At 42.0% G+C, this 15081-nt stretch overlaps 1 protein-coding gene across 2 annotated transcripts in view; it reads right to left on the bottom strand.

Moving 5' to 3' along the window:
• pik3ap1 (phosphoinositide-3-kinase adaptor protein 1) overlaps positions 1–15081 on the bottom strand; it is a 29730-nt gene that overhangs the window by 1272 nt on the left and 13377 nt on the right. For both annotated transcript variants that reach the window (XM_064934539.1, XM_064934540.1), the window contains exons 10-16: positions 14213–14449; positions 14043–14105; positions 13729–13928; positions 13507–13579; positions 9622–9789; positions 9050–9120; positions 7026–7126 (exon numbers count right to left, since the gene is read on the bottom strand). In XM_064934539.1, coding sequence (XP_064790611.1) covers positions 7026–7126; positions 9050–9120; positions 9622–9789; positions 13507–13579; positions 13729–13928; positions 14043–14105; positions 14213–14449 — 913 coding nt within the window. The remainder of the gene's footprint in view (positions 1–7025; positions 7127–9049; positions 9121–9621; positions 9790–13506; positions 13580–13728; positions 13929–14042; positions 14106–14212; positions 14450–15081) is intronic.

The raw sequence follows: 15081 nt of genomic DNA, 5'->3' as shown, positions 1-15081 counted from the left end.
TTGTGGTTGGCAGTTTAAAATGCACATCAACTCGGATTACCCAAATAATTTAGTTTGAGATGCAAAAGGAGAATAAATGGTAACACTGCATATGAATACCCTCTTCATAATGCATATTTAACTCCTTTTGAGAAATGCATTACAATGGAGAAATTGGGCGCTAATAACTGCTCATAGACATTCAAACTGCATTATGACCAAGGCCATTGTCTTACGTCAGATAGCGCGTCAATTCCGCCTGCACTGATCTGTCTCGTATCTTGCAAAGGGTAATGCGATAGCTCGAATGTAGTTCTGCTACTCCGACTCAATATTCAGGTGATAATAAGGCATTCCACTAGACCACCACAGTCAGAGGCTGGCACTAAGACAGCATTGAATGAGCTGTATTTCCGCCATAAGCAAACAAGAAAACGCTCACCCAGAGGCGGCGCTCCTAGTAGGCGGGGACTTTAATACAGGGAAACTTAAATCAGTTTTAACAAATTTCTATCAGCATGTTAAATGTTCAACATGAGGTAAAATAACTCTGGACCACCTATACGCCACACACAGAGATGTATACAAAGCTCTCCCTCTCCCTCCATTTGGAAAATTTGACCATAATTCCATCCTCCTAATTCCTGTTTACAAGCAAAAACTAAAGCAGGAAGCACCAGTGACTAGATCAATAAAAAGTGGTCAGATGAAGCAGATGCTAAGCTACAGGACTGTTTTGCTAGCATGGACTGGAATATGTTCCGGGATTCCTCCAATGGCATTGAGGAGTACATCACATCTGTATTGATGACTTCGTCCCCACAGTGACCATACGTACATACCCCAACCAGAAGCCATGGATTACAGGAAACATCCGCACTGAGCTAAAGGGTAGAGCTGCCACTTTCAAGGAGTGGGACTCTAACCCGGAAGATTATAAGAAATCCCGCTATGCACTCCGAAAAACCATCAAACAGGCAAAGCGTCAATACAGGGCTAAGATCGAGTCATACTACACACCGGCTCTGATGCGCGTCAGATGTGGCAGGGCCTGCAAACCATTACAGACTACAAAGGGAAGCACAGCCGCGAGCTTCTTAGTGACACGAGCCTACAGAATGTGCTAAACTACTTCGACACTAAGGGAACACCTATGTGAGAATGCTATTCATTGACTACAGCTCAGCGTTCAACACCATAGTGCCCTCAAATCTCATCAATAAGCTAAGGACCCTGGAACTAAACACCTCCCTCTGCAACTGGATCCTGGACTTCCTGACAGGCCTCCCTCAGGTGGTAAGGGTAGGTAACAACACATCCGCCACGCTGATCCTCAACACAGTGGCCACTCGGGGTGCGTGCTCAGCCCCCTCCTGTACTCCCTGTTCACTCATGACTGCACGGCCAGGCACGGCTCCAACAACATCATTAAATTTGCAGATGACACAGCCGACAACAACTGATCACCGACAACAACGAGACAGCCTATAGGGAGGAAGTCAGAGACCGGGCTGTGTGGTGCCAGGACAACAACCTCTCCCTCAATGTGATCAAGACAAAGGAGATGATTGTGGACTAAGAGAAAAAGAGGACCAAGCATGCCCCCATTCTCATCGATGGGACTGTAGTGGAGCAGTTTGAGAGCTTCAAGTTCCTTGGTGTCCACATCACCAACAAACTAACATGGTCCAAGCACACCAAGACAGTCGTGAAGCGGGCATGACAAAACCTTTTCCCCCTGTAGACTGAAAAGATTTGAGTCTTCAGGTCCTCAAAAAGGTTCTACAGCTGCAGCAGCTGCTTGGCACACTACATCACTGGGGCCAAGCTTCTACCCATCCAGGACCTCTATACCAGGCAGTGTCAGAGGAAGGCCCTCGTCTCCAGCCACCCTAGTCATAGACTCCAGCCACCCTAGTCATAGACAGTTCTCTCTGCTACAGAACAGCAAACAGTACCGGAGTGTTAAGTCTAGGTCCAAGAGGCTTCAAAACAGCTTCTATCCCCCAAGCCATAAGACTCCTGAACATCTAGTCAAATGGCTACCCAGACTATTTGCATTGCCTCCCTCCCCTCTCCACACCACTGCCACTGTCTGTTGTCGTCTATGCATAGTCACATTAATCAACTCTACCTACATACTACCTCAACTAACCGGTGCCCCCGCACATTGACTCTATACTGGCACCCCCCTGTATATATTTTAATTTTTTACTGCTGCTCTTTAATTACTTGTTACTTTTATCTCTTATTTCTATTCATATTTTTTGAAACTGCACTGTTGGTCAGGGGCTCGTAAGTAAGCATTTCACTGTAAGGTCTACCTGTTGTATTCAGCACATGTGACTAATACAATTTGATTTGATTTGATTTAGACCAGGCCAACAAAATTCAGGAAAACAAACATTCTTTCCTTTAAACCCACAGCGTGAAAAGCCAACTTCGTCGTCATTTTTTTTGTTATAAAGAAATAAAACAAAATTTGTCAGAAAGCTGCTGTGTCGTTCAATGTACGTATAACCAGGTCAAAAATCTTGACCTATGGATCGCAATGCTCCTGTGTAGGGACATAGAGCCTGTGAGAACAGCCTTGTGACTTCAAGCTATTCGACATTGGAAATGTGGGACCCAGTTGTGTCAAAGTAGGAAGGCTACACGTAGCTAGTTATGTGTGTGGAAAACATAGAATCACAGGTAAGACATTTCACTTGTTTTGTATAGTTTGTTTGTAACTCCACTAACTACAGTCAGAAGTTTGGACACACCTACTCATTCAAGGGGTTTTCTTAATTTGTACTATTTTCTACATTGTAGAATAATAGTGAAGACATCAAAACTATGAAATAACACATATGAAATCATGTAGTAACCAAAAAAGTGTTAAACAAATGAAAATACAATTCTTCAAAGTAGCCACCCTTTGCCTTGATGACATTTTTTACAAACAATAGTACGCAAGTATAAACACCATGGGACCATGCAGCCGTCATACTGCTCAGGAAGGAGACACGTTCTGTCTCTTAGAGATGAAAGTACTTTGATGTGAAAAGTGAAAATCAATCCCAGAACAACAGCAAAGGACCTTGTGAAGATGCTGCAGGAAACAGGTACAAAAGTATCTATATCCACAGTAAAACGCGTCCTATATCGACATAACCTGAAAGGCCGCTCAGCAAGGAAGAAGCCACTGCTCCAAAACCGCCATAAAAAAGCCAGACTACGGTTTGCATCTGCACATGGGGACAAAGATCGTACTTTTTGGAGCAATGTCCTCTGGTCTGATAAAACAAAAACAGAACTGTTTGGCCATAATTACCATCGTTATGTTTGGAGGAAAAAGGGGGAGACTTGCAGCACGGGGGTGGCAGCATCATGTGGGAGTGCTTTGCTGCAGGAGGTACTGGTGTACTTCACAAAATAGATGGCGTCATAAGGCAGGAAAATTATGTGTATATATTGAAGCAACATCTCAAGACATCAGTCAGGAAGTTAAAGCCTGGTCGCAAATGGGTTTTCCAAATGGAAAATGACCCCAAGCATACTTCCAAAGTTGTGGCAAAATGGCTTAAGGACAACAAGGTCAAGGTATTGGAGTGGCCGTCACAAAGCCCTGATCTCAATCCTATAGAAAATGTGTGGGCAGAACCCGAAAAAGCGTGTGCGAGGAAGGAGGCCTACAAACCTGACTGTTCACCAGCTCTGTCAGGAGGAATGGGCCAACATTCACCCAACTTCTTGTGGGAAGCTTGTGGAATGCTACCCGAAATGTTTGACACAAGTTAAACAATTTAAAGGCAATGCTACCAAATACTAATTGAGTGTCTGTAAACTTCTGACCCACTGGGAATGTGATGAATGAAATAAGAGCTGAATTAAATCATTCTCTCTACTATTATTCTGACATTTCACATTCTTAAAATAATGTGGTGATCCTAACTGACCTAAGACAGGGAATTTTTACGAGGATTAAATGTCAGGAATTGTGAAAAACTGAGTTTAAATGTATTTGGTTAAGGTGTATGTAAACTTCCGATTTCAACTGTATATCTTTTCCAGAGCTTGAGGAGCTATTGAGCTATTACAATGTTGGGTGCACAATGGTGGAAGTATGTGTTTGGGGATGCTCAATATTGCCATCATAAATACATTGTGTGGTGGACCCTGCAAAGGCCCCTTCCCAGAAACCGCAGGCGCTGGTCCATGAAGGCATTAAAAATGCAGCTTGGGCATTCACTTTGGGATATGGCTACAGTGGTAGGAAGAGGGGAGCCAAGAGTGTTGCACCAGGGCATGTGGACCGAGTTGTAACTAATTTGAAAGCAGGTGAAGTTTGAAGGTCGCAAGAGAGGTTGTGTGGTGTGCATCCCAAATGGATGCAGGGCAAAGAGTGGGTATAGAAACCTCCTTTGGGTGCACTACGTGTTCTGTGCCACTTTTCAGGATGGGGCCATGCTTTCAGAAGTTCCATGACATGTTGTGAGCTAAAGGCAAACACTAAAGTGTCTGTGAAATATGAATTTAATCTTTTATTACCTTTGAACAGTTGGGTTTTGTATCTTCTCTCTTTATCAGTCTCTATCTAATACTTGTTGCATCCACTGAATTGTTGTCAAAGTAGGCTAACTCTTTCTACATTTTGTGTCAGACCTGCTATGTACTAAATCTTATTGAGAGTTTACCTACATTTTGAAATAGTCTCTGAATAGTTGTTTACATTTTTACATTGTTACAGAAGTAAGAATTGTTGTCAATCATATAGCCTACTTTATTTGGGTTTTGAAATACTTTCTGAATATTGTCCTCTGGTCACATTTTGGATAATTATTTTATTTATATGTAAATAATATTTATAAGTATAGCATATTATACTTGGTACATTTTCAGTGAGTAATTTAGTCAAATTTACTTCAATTGAAATACTCTAGTTTTTTTGTTGTGTTGAGTGTTAATTGTTTTTTGATTGCGTCTTTACACAATGGAAGACAAAATTAAAGTTATTTCTATTGACATGAAGGGTGTCCTGTTAAAGAAGAGGCTGTGCTCTTTAATACCAAGTTAAATTGTCATTTATCTTTGTTTTTGAGCTTTGTCTGTTTGAAATGTTTGAGAAAATTAGCTTTAGCTTGAAAATTCTCAGTAATCTACAGCAGCATTCTGGAATTCTATTTGGTTCTAAAGAGGTAAACAGGCTAAGCGAGCTTTTTGTGTTAGTAAAGAAAGAGATAACAAATTAGCTAACTATGTCAGTAAGCTAGCTAGCTACAACAGTTAGCTACACAGCCAACGTCCAAGCACAGAATTTGTGCAGGAGATGGCCACCGGTTTGTTTTTATTTTCTCACAGTTGTAAACTATTAAATCACTGTCACAACGTTTGTAACAATTTAGCTAGCTAGTTATTCTGCCTATTTCATGGAGAGTCATTTGAGGGCGCAGTGATATTGTTACAGTTTGTACTGTACTTTCATCTTTTGAATGTTGGTTTGAGTTTGAGCTCCATGTCCTACAAGACAGATCGGCTGAGGGACAAGCTTTACGAAGGAGTGACAGAATCTGACGTGAGACCATGGACCAAGGCCTTATGAAGCAAATGTTCATATGAATACAGTGAATATAAAACTAGACAATAAAAGCTTTCTATGAGTAGCCTAATATACAGTAAGTTGTGGTAAAAGCCTTTTGATGTTATACTCAAACTCAATATACTCTGAGTGTATGAAACATCTGCTCTTTCCATTATATAGACTGACCAGGTAAATACAGGTGAATGTTATGATACCTTATTGATGTCTCTTATTAAATCCACTTCAAATCAATGTAGATGAAAGGGAGGAGAGGATTTTTAAGCCTTGAGACAATTGAGACATGGATTGTGTGTGTGTGCCATTCAGAGGGTGAATGGGAAAGCCAAAAAATATAAGTGCCTTTGAAACGAGCTATGGTAGTAGGTGCCAGGCCCACCGGTTTAGGTCAACAACTGCAATGCTGCTGGATTTTTCACTCTCAACAGTTTCCAGTGTGTATCAAGAATGGTCCACCACCCATGGGATGTGGAACTTAATATTAGTTGTTTGGTATACTCAGTGTATATCCATCTCTCTACCTTGTGACAAGTTTTCATTTTAGATAATAAAGAAAAAGTTGACATGAATATAGCCTATCTTCAAACTTCAGGTTTCCTCTCTGACAGTGCAGTCATCAATCAGCCAGCATATATTTCCTCTTTATCATTTCCGTCATCTCACTTTTACCACTGTGTATAATGCGCACTGATGTGTTTCTCAAGTTGGCTTGCCTTTTCAATATGCAATATTCTCAAATAAACCACTGGTTTTCATATTTGTTGAGCTGCTATCTAGACTACAGCATTAATACATCCCATTGTAATATTGTAACATTTGTTGTTATACTGCAATATTAGACCATTTGTGATTCTATACCGCCATAATACTCATATTGATGTAGTACTATGATGGTGAATTTCTGTCTACCCCAGTGTTTTATTCAGGCTCAGGCTTCTTGTTGTCTCACTGGTCCATGGCTCTGGCGGAACTGCTCTAACTTGGAGCCAAGGCTAGGCCTTGGGTACTTTTCAGCTCTCATTCACATAACAATGGCGAGCTGTGAACTTTAACACCTTCTCACAAAGAATAGAATGCCACACTCCAGGAAATCACTCTGCTGTTTGTGATGACGGGGTGGCAGGTAGCCTAGTGGTTAGAGGGTTGGACCAGTAACCGAAAGGTTGCTAGATCGAATCCCTGAGCTGACAAGGTGAAAATCTGTTGTTCTGCTCCCGAACAAAGCAGTTAACCCACTGTTCCTAGACTGTCATTGTAAACAAAATAAAATGTTCTTAATTGACTTGTCTAGTAAAATAAAGGTATAATATTACTAATTCTACTTTTAACTCCTGCAATATTGCCTTTCTGTAATTCCATGTTGCATAACATGCAATTACATTCTGTAATCAAGTTGCATCAAGTTTCTGTGACCCTGACACAGGAACATATGAAAGGGCCTCTCTTCTCAAGAGAGTGGGCTTACCGGTCTGGGAGTCGTGGTGGGATTCTGGGGGGAGGAAGTAGAGGTGCGGACTCAGCAATCCTTGGGGGTCGTGGAGGAAGAGGGATGAAGTCAACTGTGTCCTTTCCATGGATCAAATCAATATACAGCATAATTAATAATCAGGTTATCGACAAAAGCCACATTGACAGAGAACATTGTAAATACATTGACAAGAGTACATTGTAAATAAGTACAGTCATGGCCAAAAGTTTTGAGAATGACACAAATATTAATTTTCACAAAGTTTGCTGCTTCAGTGTCTTTATATATTTTTGTCAGATGTTACTATGGAATACTGAAGTATAATTACAAGCATTTCATAAGTGTCAAAGGCTTTTATTGACAATCACTTAAAGTTGATTCAAAGAGTCAATATTTGCAGTGTTGACCCTTCTTTTTCAAGACCTCTGCAAACTGCCCTGGCTGCTGTCAATTAACTTCTGGGCCACATCCTGGCTGATGGCAGCCCATTCTTGCATAATCAATGCTTGGAGTTTGTCAGAATTTGCGGATTTTTGTTTGTCCACCCACATCTTGAGGATTGAACACAAGTTCTCAATGGAATAAAGGTCTGGGGAGTTTCCTGGCCATGGACCCAAAATATTGATGATTTCTTCCCCAAGCCACTTAGTTATCACTTTTGCCTTATGGCAAGGTGCTCCATCATGCTGGAAAAGGTATTGTTCGTCACCAAACTGTTCCTGGATTGTTGGGAGAAGTTGCTCTCAGAGGATGTGTTGGTACCATTCTTTATTCATGGCTGTGTTCTTAGGCAAAATTGTGAGTGAGCCCACTCCCTTGGCTGAGAAGCAACCCCACACATGAATGGTCTCAGGATGCTTTACTCTTGGCATGACACAGGACTGATGATAGAGCTCATCTTGTCTTCTCCGGGCAAGCTTTTTTCTGGATGCCCCAAACAATCGGAAAGGGGATTCATCAGAGAAAATTACTTTACCCCAGGCCTCAGCAGTCCAATCCCTGTACCTTTTGCAGAATATCAGTCTGTCCCCGAGGTTTTTCCTGGAGAGAAGTGGCTTCTTTGCTGCCCTTCTTGACACCAGGCCATCCTGCAAAGGTCTTTGCTTGTCTGTGCGTACAGATGCACTCACACCTGCCTGTTGCCATTCCTGAGCAAGCTCTGTACTGATGGTGCCCCGATCCCGCAGCTGAATCAACTTTAGGACACGGTCCTGGTGTTAGCTGGACTTTCTTGGGGCCCTAAAGCCTTCTTGACAACAATTGAACCACTCTCCTTGAAGTTCTTGATGATCCGATAAATAGTTGAATTAGGTGCAATCTTACTGGCAGCAATATCCTTGCCTGTGAAGTCCTTTTTGTGCAAATCAATGATGACGGCACGTGTTTCCTTGCAAGTAACCATGGTTGACAGAGGAAGAACAATGATTCCAAGCACCACCCTCCTTTTGAAGCTTCCAGTCTGTTATTCGAACTCAATCAGTATGACAGAGTGCTCTCCAGCCTTGTCCTCGTCAACATTCACACCTGTGTTAACGAGAGAATCACTGACATGATGTCAGCTGGTCCTTTTGTAGCAGGGCTGAAATGCAGTGGAAATGTTTTTTGGGAGATTCAGTTCATTTGCATTGCAAAGAGGGACTTTGCAATTAATTGCAATTCATCTGATCACTTTTCATAACATTCTGGAGTATATGCAAATTGCCATCATACAAACTGAGGCAGCAGAGTTTGTGAAAATACATTTTTGTGTCATTCTCAAAATTTTGGCCACGAATGTACATGGTGCCTTCCTAAGTATGATTTTTAAATATCAAGATGCTCTAGATCAATTGCAAAGGTGTTTATAACGTAACGCTTTTTGCGGTGATTTGACTCAATTGGATTTAATGTCTCTCAGCAACTACATGTAGGAATAAGGATAAGCTATTTAGCTTTGTTGACTAAGCCATGTATTCACAAAGACAGAAATATACCAGAAGCGTGTTGGGTGAACTGGGCTTTGAAGAACAATTTGGCCTTACCTCAAACTCAGGCTCAGTTCCACTGCTGTAGCTCATGTTACTATGTGTGCTGAGTCTGTTACTGCCACTACCTGAGAAAGTAAAAGTCAAAACTATACGCTCAGGAAAGAAACACGACAAGTAAATGTGAAACAATTTCTTGAAGAGTTAAGAGCCTGCAGTAGGATGTGATGAACTCCCCCCCCCCCCCCCTTCAGCCAGTAGGCTTAAGCGCACATTAATAGCTACAGATGAAAGCGACTCAGAGAGAGTAGCTGAGTAAAGCAACAATAATGGGGAGAGAACTGCAGCTACCGGTCTAATCTTTTAGACATAATGACCATAGATGATATGGAAATAATCAGAGTTGATCAGCACAACAAATGACCGCGTGTTGCAGATTTCATCACCTCTGCGAAGAAAAGTAAGTTCTTATAAAATAATCTTTCTACTAAAACAGATTATTGATCAAGACAATACACGCTAACATCATCTTGCAATATATCCAACATCAAAACTACATCAGCTGTCATTTTTGACTGCCATCCTGACGTAAGGATCATAGTGACATGAAAATGACAGATAAGACTCACTGGATGTGCTGGAGGTACTGCCAGTCTTCCAAGTGCTTCTCTGGATTGGCTGGGCCACAGGAGGGGTTTCAGTCATGACCTGTGGGGCACGTTCATACACAGAACACTCCACAGCCATGTTCGAGCCCCAGTTAAGGTTCCTCTGCAAAGGGGCGCTTATCTCCAGACCTCACAGGGAAGAGGACAGATCAACAATAAGCATCAATCATCAACAATAAGCTAAACATCATATATACAGTACATACAGTATATGTTCCAAAGTATTTCCATTTAAGTGTTTTACTGTAACATTATCATGATTTTATACAGGACAAAAATATAAACGCAACATGTAAAGTGGTGGTCCCATGTTTCATGAGCTGAAATCAATCAATCACATTTTATTTGTCACATACACATGGTTAGCAGATGTTAATGCGAGTGTAGCGAAATGCTTGTGCTTCTAGTTCCGACATGGCAGTAATAACCAACGAGTAATCTAACCTAACAATTTCACAACAACTACCTTATACACACAAGTGTAAAGGAATGAAGAATATGTAAATAAAAATATATGAATAAGAATGGTATAGAACGGCATAGGCAAGATGCAGTACCGTAATTTCTGGACTATTAAGCGCACCTGAATATAAAAAATATGTATTTTGTACATAACTAAGACGCACATGTCTATAAGCCACAGGTGCCTACCGGTACATTGAAACAAATTAACTTTACACAGCCTTTAAATGAAACACGGCTTGTAACAAAAATAAATAGGCTTTAACGAAACACGGCATTATGTGACGGTGCTCAGTTTTTTTGAAAGTAGGAAAAATCCTTAAATTAGCCGCGTCATTGTAAAAACCGGGAGGTTCAAAGCCTGGGAATAAAGTAGCGGTTTATAGTCCGGAAATTACGGTAGATGGTATCGAGTACAGTATATACATATGAGATGAGTAGTGTAGGGTATGCAAATATTATATAAAGAGGCATTGTTTAAAGTAGTAGATACATTTTTTTCATGCATTTTTACATTATTAAAGTGACTGGAGTTGAGTCAGTATGTTGGCCACTCAATGTTAGTGGTGAATGTTTAACAGTCTAAAGCCTTGAGACAGAAGCTGTTTTTCAGTCTCTCGGTCCCTGCTTTGATGCACCTGTACTGACCTCGCCTTCTGGATGATAGCGGGGTGAACAGGCAGTAGCTCGGGTGGTTGTTGTCCTTGATCTTTATGGCCTTCCTGTGACATCGGGTGGTGTAGGTGTCCTGGAGGGCAGGTAGGTTGCCCCCGGTGATGCGTTGTGCAGACCTCACTACCCTCTGGAGAGCCTTACGGTTGTGGGCGGAGCAGTTGCTGTACCAGGCAGTGATACAGCCCGACAGGATGCTCTCAATTGTGCATCTGTAGAAGTTTGTGAGTGCTTTTGGTGACAATCCAAATTTCTTCAGCCTCCTGAGGTTGAAGAGGCGCTGCTGCGCCTTCTTCACAATGCTGTCTGTGTGGGTGGACCAATTCAGTTTGTCCGTGATGTGTACGCCGAGGAACTTGAAACTTACTACCCTCTCCACTACTGTCCCGTCGATGTGGATAGGGGGTGCTCCCTCTGCTGTTTCCTGAAGTCCAAAATCATCTCAATTGTTTTGTTGACGTTGAGTGTGAGGTTATTTTCCTGACACCACACTCCGAGGGCCCTCACCTCCTCCCTGTGGGCCGTCTCGTCATTGTTGTTAATCAAGCCTACCACTGTTGTGTCGTCCGCAAACTTGATGATTGAGTTGGAGGCGTGCATGGCCATGCAGTCGTGGGTGAACAGGGAGTACAGGAGAGGGCTCAGAATGCACCCTTGTGGGGCCCCAGTGTTGAGGATCAGCGGGGTGGAGATGTTGTTACCTACCCTCACCACCTGGGGGCGGCCCATCAGGAAGTCCAGTACCCAGTTGTACAGGGCGGGGTCGAGACCCGGGGTCTCGAGCTTGATGACGAGTTTGGAGGGTACTATGGTGTTAAATTCTGAGCTGTAGTCGATGAACAGCATTCTCACATAGGTATTCCTCTTGTCCAGGTGGGTTAGGGCAGTATGCAGTGTGGTTGCGATTGCGTCGTCTGTGGAACTATTGGGGCGGTAAGCAACTTGGAGTGAGTCTAGGGTGTCAGGTAGGGTGGAGGTGATATGGTCCTTGACTAGTCTCTCAAAGCACTTCATGATGACGGAAGTGAGTGCTATGGGGCGGTAGTCGTTTAGCTCAGTTACCTTAGCTTTCTTGGGAACAGGAACAATGATTGCCCTCTTGAAGCATGTTGGAACAGCAGACTAGGATAAGGATTGATTGAATATGTCCGTAAACACACCAGCCAGCTGGTCTGCGCATGCTCTGAGGACGCGGCTGGGGATGCCGTCTGGACCTGCAGCCCTGCGAGGGTTAACACGTTTAAATGTTTTACTCACGTCGGCTGCAGTGAAGGAGAGTCCACAGGTTTTGGTAGCGGGCCGGTTCAGTGGCACTGTATTGTCCTCAAAGTGAGCAAAGAAGTTATTTCGTCTGTCTAGGAGCAAGACATCTTAGTCCGCGACGGGGCTGGTTTTCTTTTTGTAATCCGTGATTGACTCTAGACCCTGCCACATACCTCTTGTGTCTGAGCCGTTGAATTGTGACTCTACGTTGTCTCTATACTGATACTTGTTTGATTGCCTTGCAGAGGGAATAGCTACACTGTTTGTATTCGGTCATGTTTCCGGTCACCTTGCCCTGGTTAAAAGCAGTGGTTTGCGCTTTCATTTCCGCGCAAATGCGCAAATGCCATCAATCAACGGTTTCTGGTTTGGGAGATAAAAGATCCCATATGCATAAAATATTTCCATATGCACTGAAAGCTTATTTCTCTAAAAAATGTTGCACAAATTAGTTTACATCCCTGTTAGTGAGCAATTTTAATTTGCCAAGATAATCCATCCACCTGACGGGTGTGGAATATCAAGAAGCTGATTAAACAGCATGATCATTACACAGGAGCACATTGTGCTGGGGACAACAAAAGGCTACTTTAACTTCTTTGTATTTTTTTGTACCATCATCTTTGAAATGCAAGAGAAAGGCCATAATGTATAACTCCAGCCCAGATGCAATTTAGATTTTGGCCACTAGATGGATTCAGTGTATATGCACAGTTTTAGACTGATCCAATGAAGCATTGCATTTCTGTTCAATCAAGACTGCCCAAATGTGCCTAATTGGTTTATTAATTACTTTTCATGTTCAAAATTGTGCACTCTCCTCAAACAATAGCATTGTATTCTTTCACTGTAACAGTACTTAGATTAACAAGAATTTAAGCTTTCTGCCAATATCAGACATATCTATGTCCTGGGAAATGTTCTTGTTACTTACAACCTCATGCTAATTGCATTAGCCTACATTACCTCAACTGCCCGTGGAATGGACACCGATCCCAAATAAGTTTTTAAGTACTTTACACAACTGATCAAATGTGACCACTAATGCTGTCTTATGGACTGACATAATTGTAGGCATAGTCAAAGAGGAAAGGCTATTAAAATAAAAAATGTACACTTTTCAGTAGCTTGATAAATGAAATGTGCAAAGGTGTCATCAAGGCAAAGGGTGGCTACTTTGAAGAATTTCAAATATAAAATATATTTGGATTTGTTTAACACTTTTTTTGGTTACCACATTATTCCATATGTGTTATTTCATAGTTGTGATGTCTTCACTATTATTCTACAATGTAGAAAATAGTAAAAATTAAAAAAAAAACATGGAACGAGAAGGTGTGTCCAAATTTTTGACTGGTACTGTAATTGCAGTTGAAGTAGCCTATAAAATACAGTATGATCTTGTCACATGTAGAGGCAAAGTATAGAAGAGTCTCCAAATATGCCTACCAATCTCCTTCCCAATCTTCTCCCTCTCTTTATGGCGTCTGGAAATGCTGTCTCGTAATCTTTTCAGATTTTCCTGTGACAAAAAAAATATTTTCTAAATTCATGGAGGTAGTATTTCAGATAATCATTGTACACCCAAAAGCTAGGCCCGGGCAACAGAAAATATTGGTTTCTTGTGTTCTGCCAAGAGATATGAGTATTAACTATAATCTACTACTGTACCTGTTGATAGCGCAGGGACTGAGATCTCCTATCCTGGTCCAACTGCCAGGTCTTGAATTCCTGCACAGCATCATCCACACTCAGGACCCCCACCTTCACTTTCTCCTGCAAGGCTATGAGCTGCCTCTGGCCTGGGGTCTTCATTCCAGCATAGGGGTCGTGGGAAGAGGAGGTGGCCCCTCCATCACTCACAGGCTTCACTGGAGGTTTGGAGTCACATACATGGTTAACTAATTAGTGGAGAAGGTGTGATTCAGGGCAATGTGCAATGCATAGAAAATAAAATCTCAAGTGATGTTCAATTTGATATGTACCTGTGTTTGATGGGACTTCTCTGAGGTTCCTCTGTGGATTTGATTCTTCATTTGCCGAAAACACTGTGAAAAGCATAGTCATTTACCTGGACCTTAAATACACCGCTGGTTTGGCGATTTATGCACTAGCTAATAGCTTTGGAGAACACTTGTGCTGTTCAGTCATGTACCTCTTGAGATGTAGTTCTTGGACTCCTCAGGTTCTGAAAACATTACAGGTCTCGGAATTGGAGCTGGTGGACGGTTTAAAATGTCTGGGATATAGGTCGCATTCTCGTCCACCGTGTCATAGATTTGATCTTGAGCACACATGTTGTAAGGGTCTTCCTCTTCAAACCCCTCTGGTTCTTCCACCTCTTCATTAGCTGTATGCTCCCCAACTTGGGCCACACCTACATTAGGTTTCCCTTAAAAAAGCCACACGATTTGTTGAAAAAAAGAGTACGTCCACAAGTCCAATTACAGTACAATGCAGTACAGTATTTTGTAGTGAAGTTTAGACAACTGTTAATTGCCCCTTGAGCTAGATGTGAATGCTCTGCGGACATCAACTTACCCAACCAGTTTAAAGACAATGAGAACCCCATCAAACATTGAGGGCCCATAAGCAGACAATTATAGTGCATTCAGATAATATTCAGACACTATCATCAATCTACACTCAATACCCGTAATGACAAACACAAACAGGTTTTAGAGATTTTTGCAAAGTTAATAAAAATCTAAAACGTATATATATCACATTTACATTTAAGTATTCAGACCCTTAACACAGTACTTTGCTGAAGCACCTTTGGCAGCGATTACAGAGTAGAGTCTTCTTGGGTATGATGCTACAAGTTTGGCACACCTGTACTTGCTGAGTTTCTTTCATTCTTCTCTGCAGATCCTCTGAAGCTCTAGGAAGTTATTTTCAGGTCTCTCCAGAGATGTTTGATCGGTTTCCATTCTGGGCTCTGGCTGGGCCACTCAAGGACATAAAGAGAAATAAAGAGACTTGTCCCGAAGCCACTACTGCGATGTCTTGGCTGTGTGCTTA

This window comes from Oncorhynchus masou, chromosome 24 (genome assembly GCF_036934945.1).
Source record: "Oncorhynchus masou masou isolate Uvic2021 chromosome 24, UVic_Omas_1.1, whole genome shotgun sequence".
Taxonomy (NCBI): Eukaryota; Metazoa; Chordata; class Actinopteri; order Salmoniformes; family Salmonidae; genus Oncorhynchus; species Oncorhynchus masou.
Note: the sequence above shows the minus strand (reverse complement) of the source record. Positions and strands in the feature narration are given on the sequence as shown.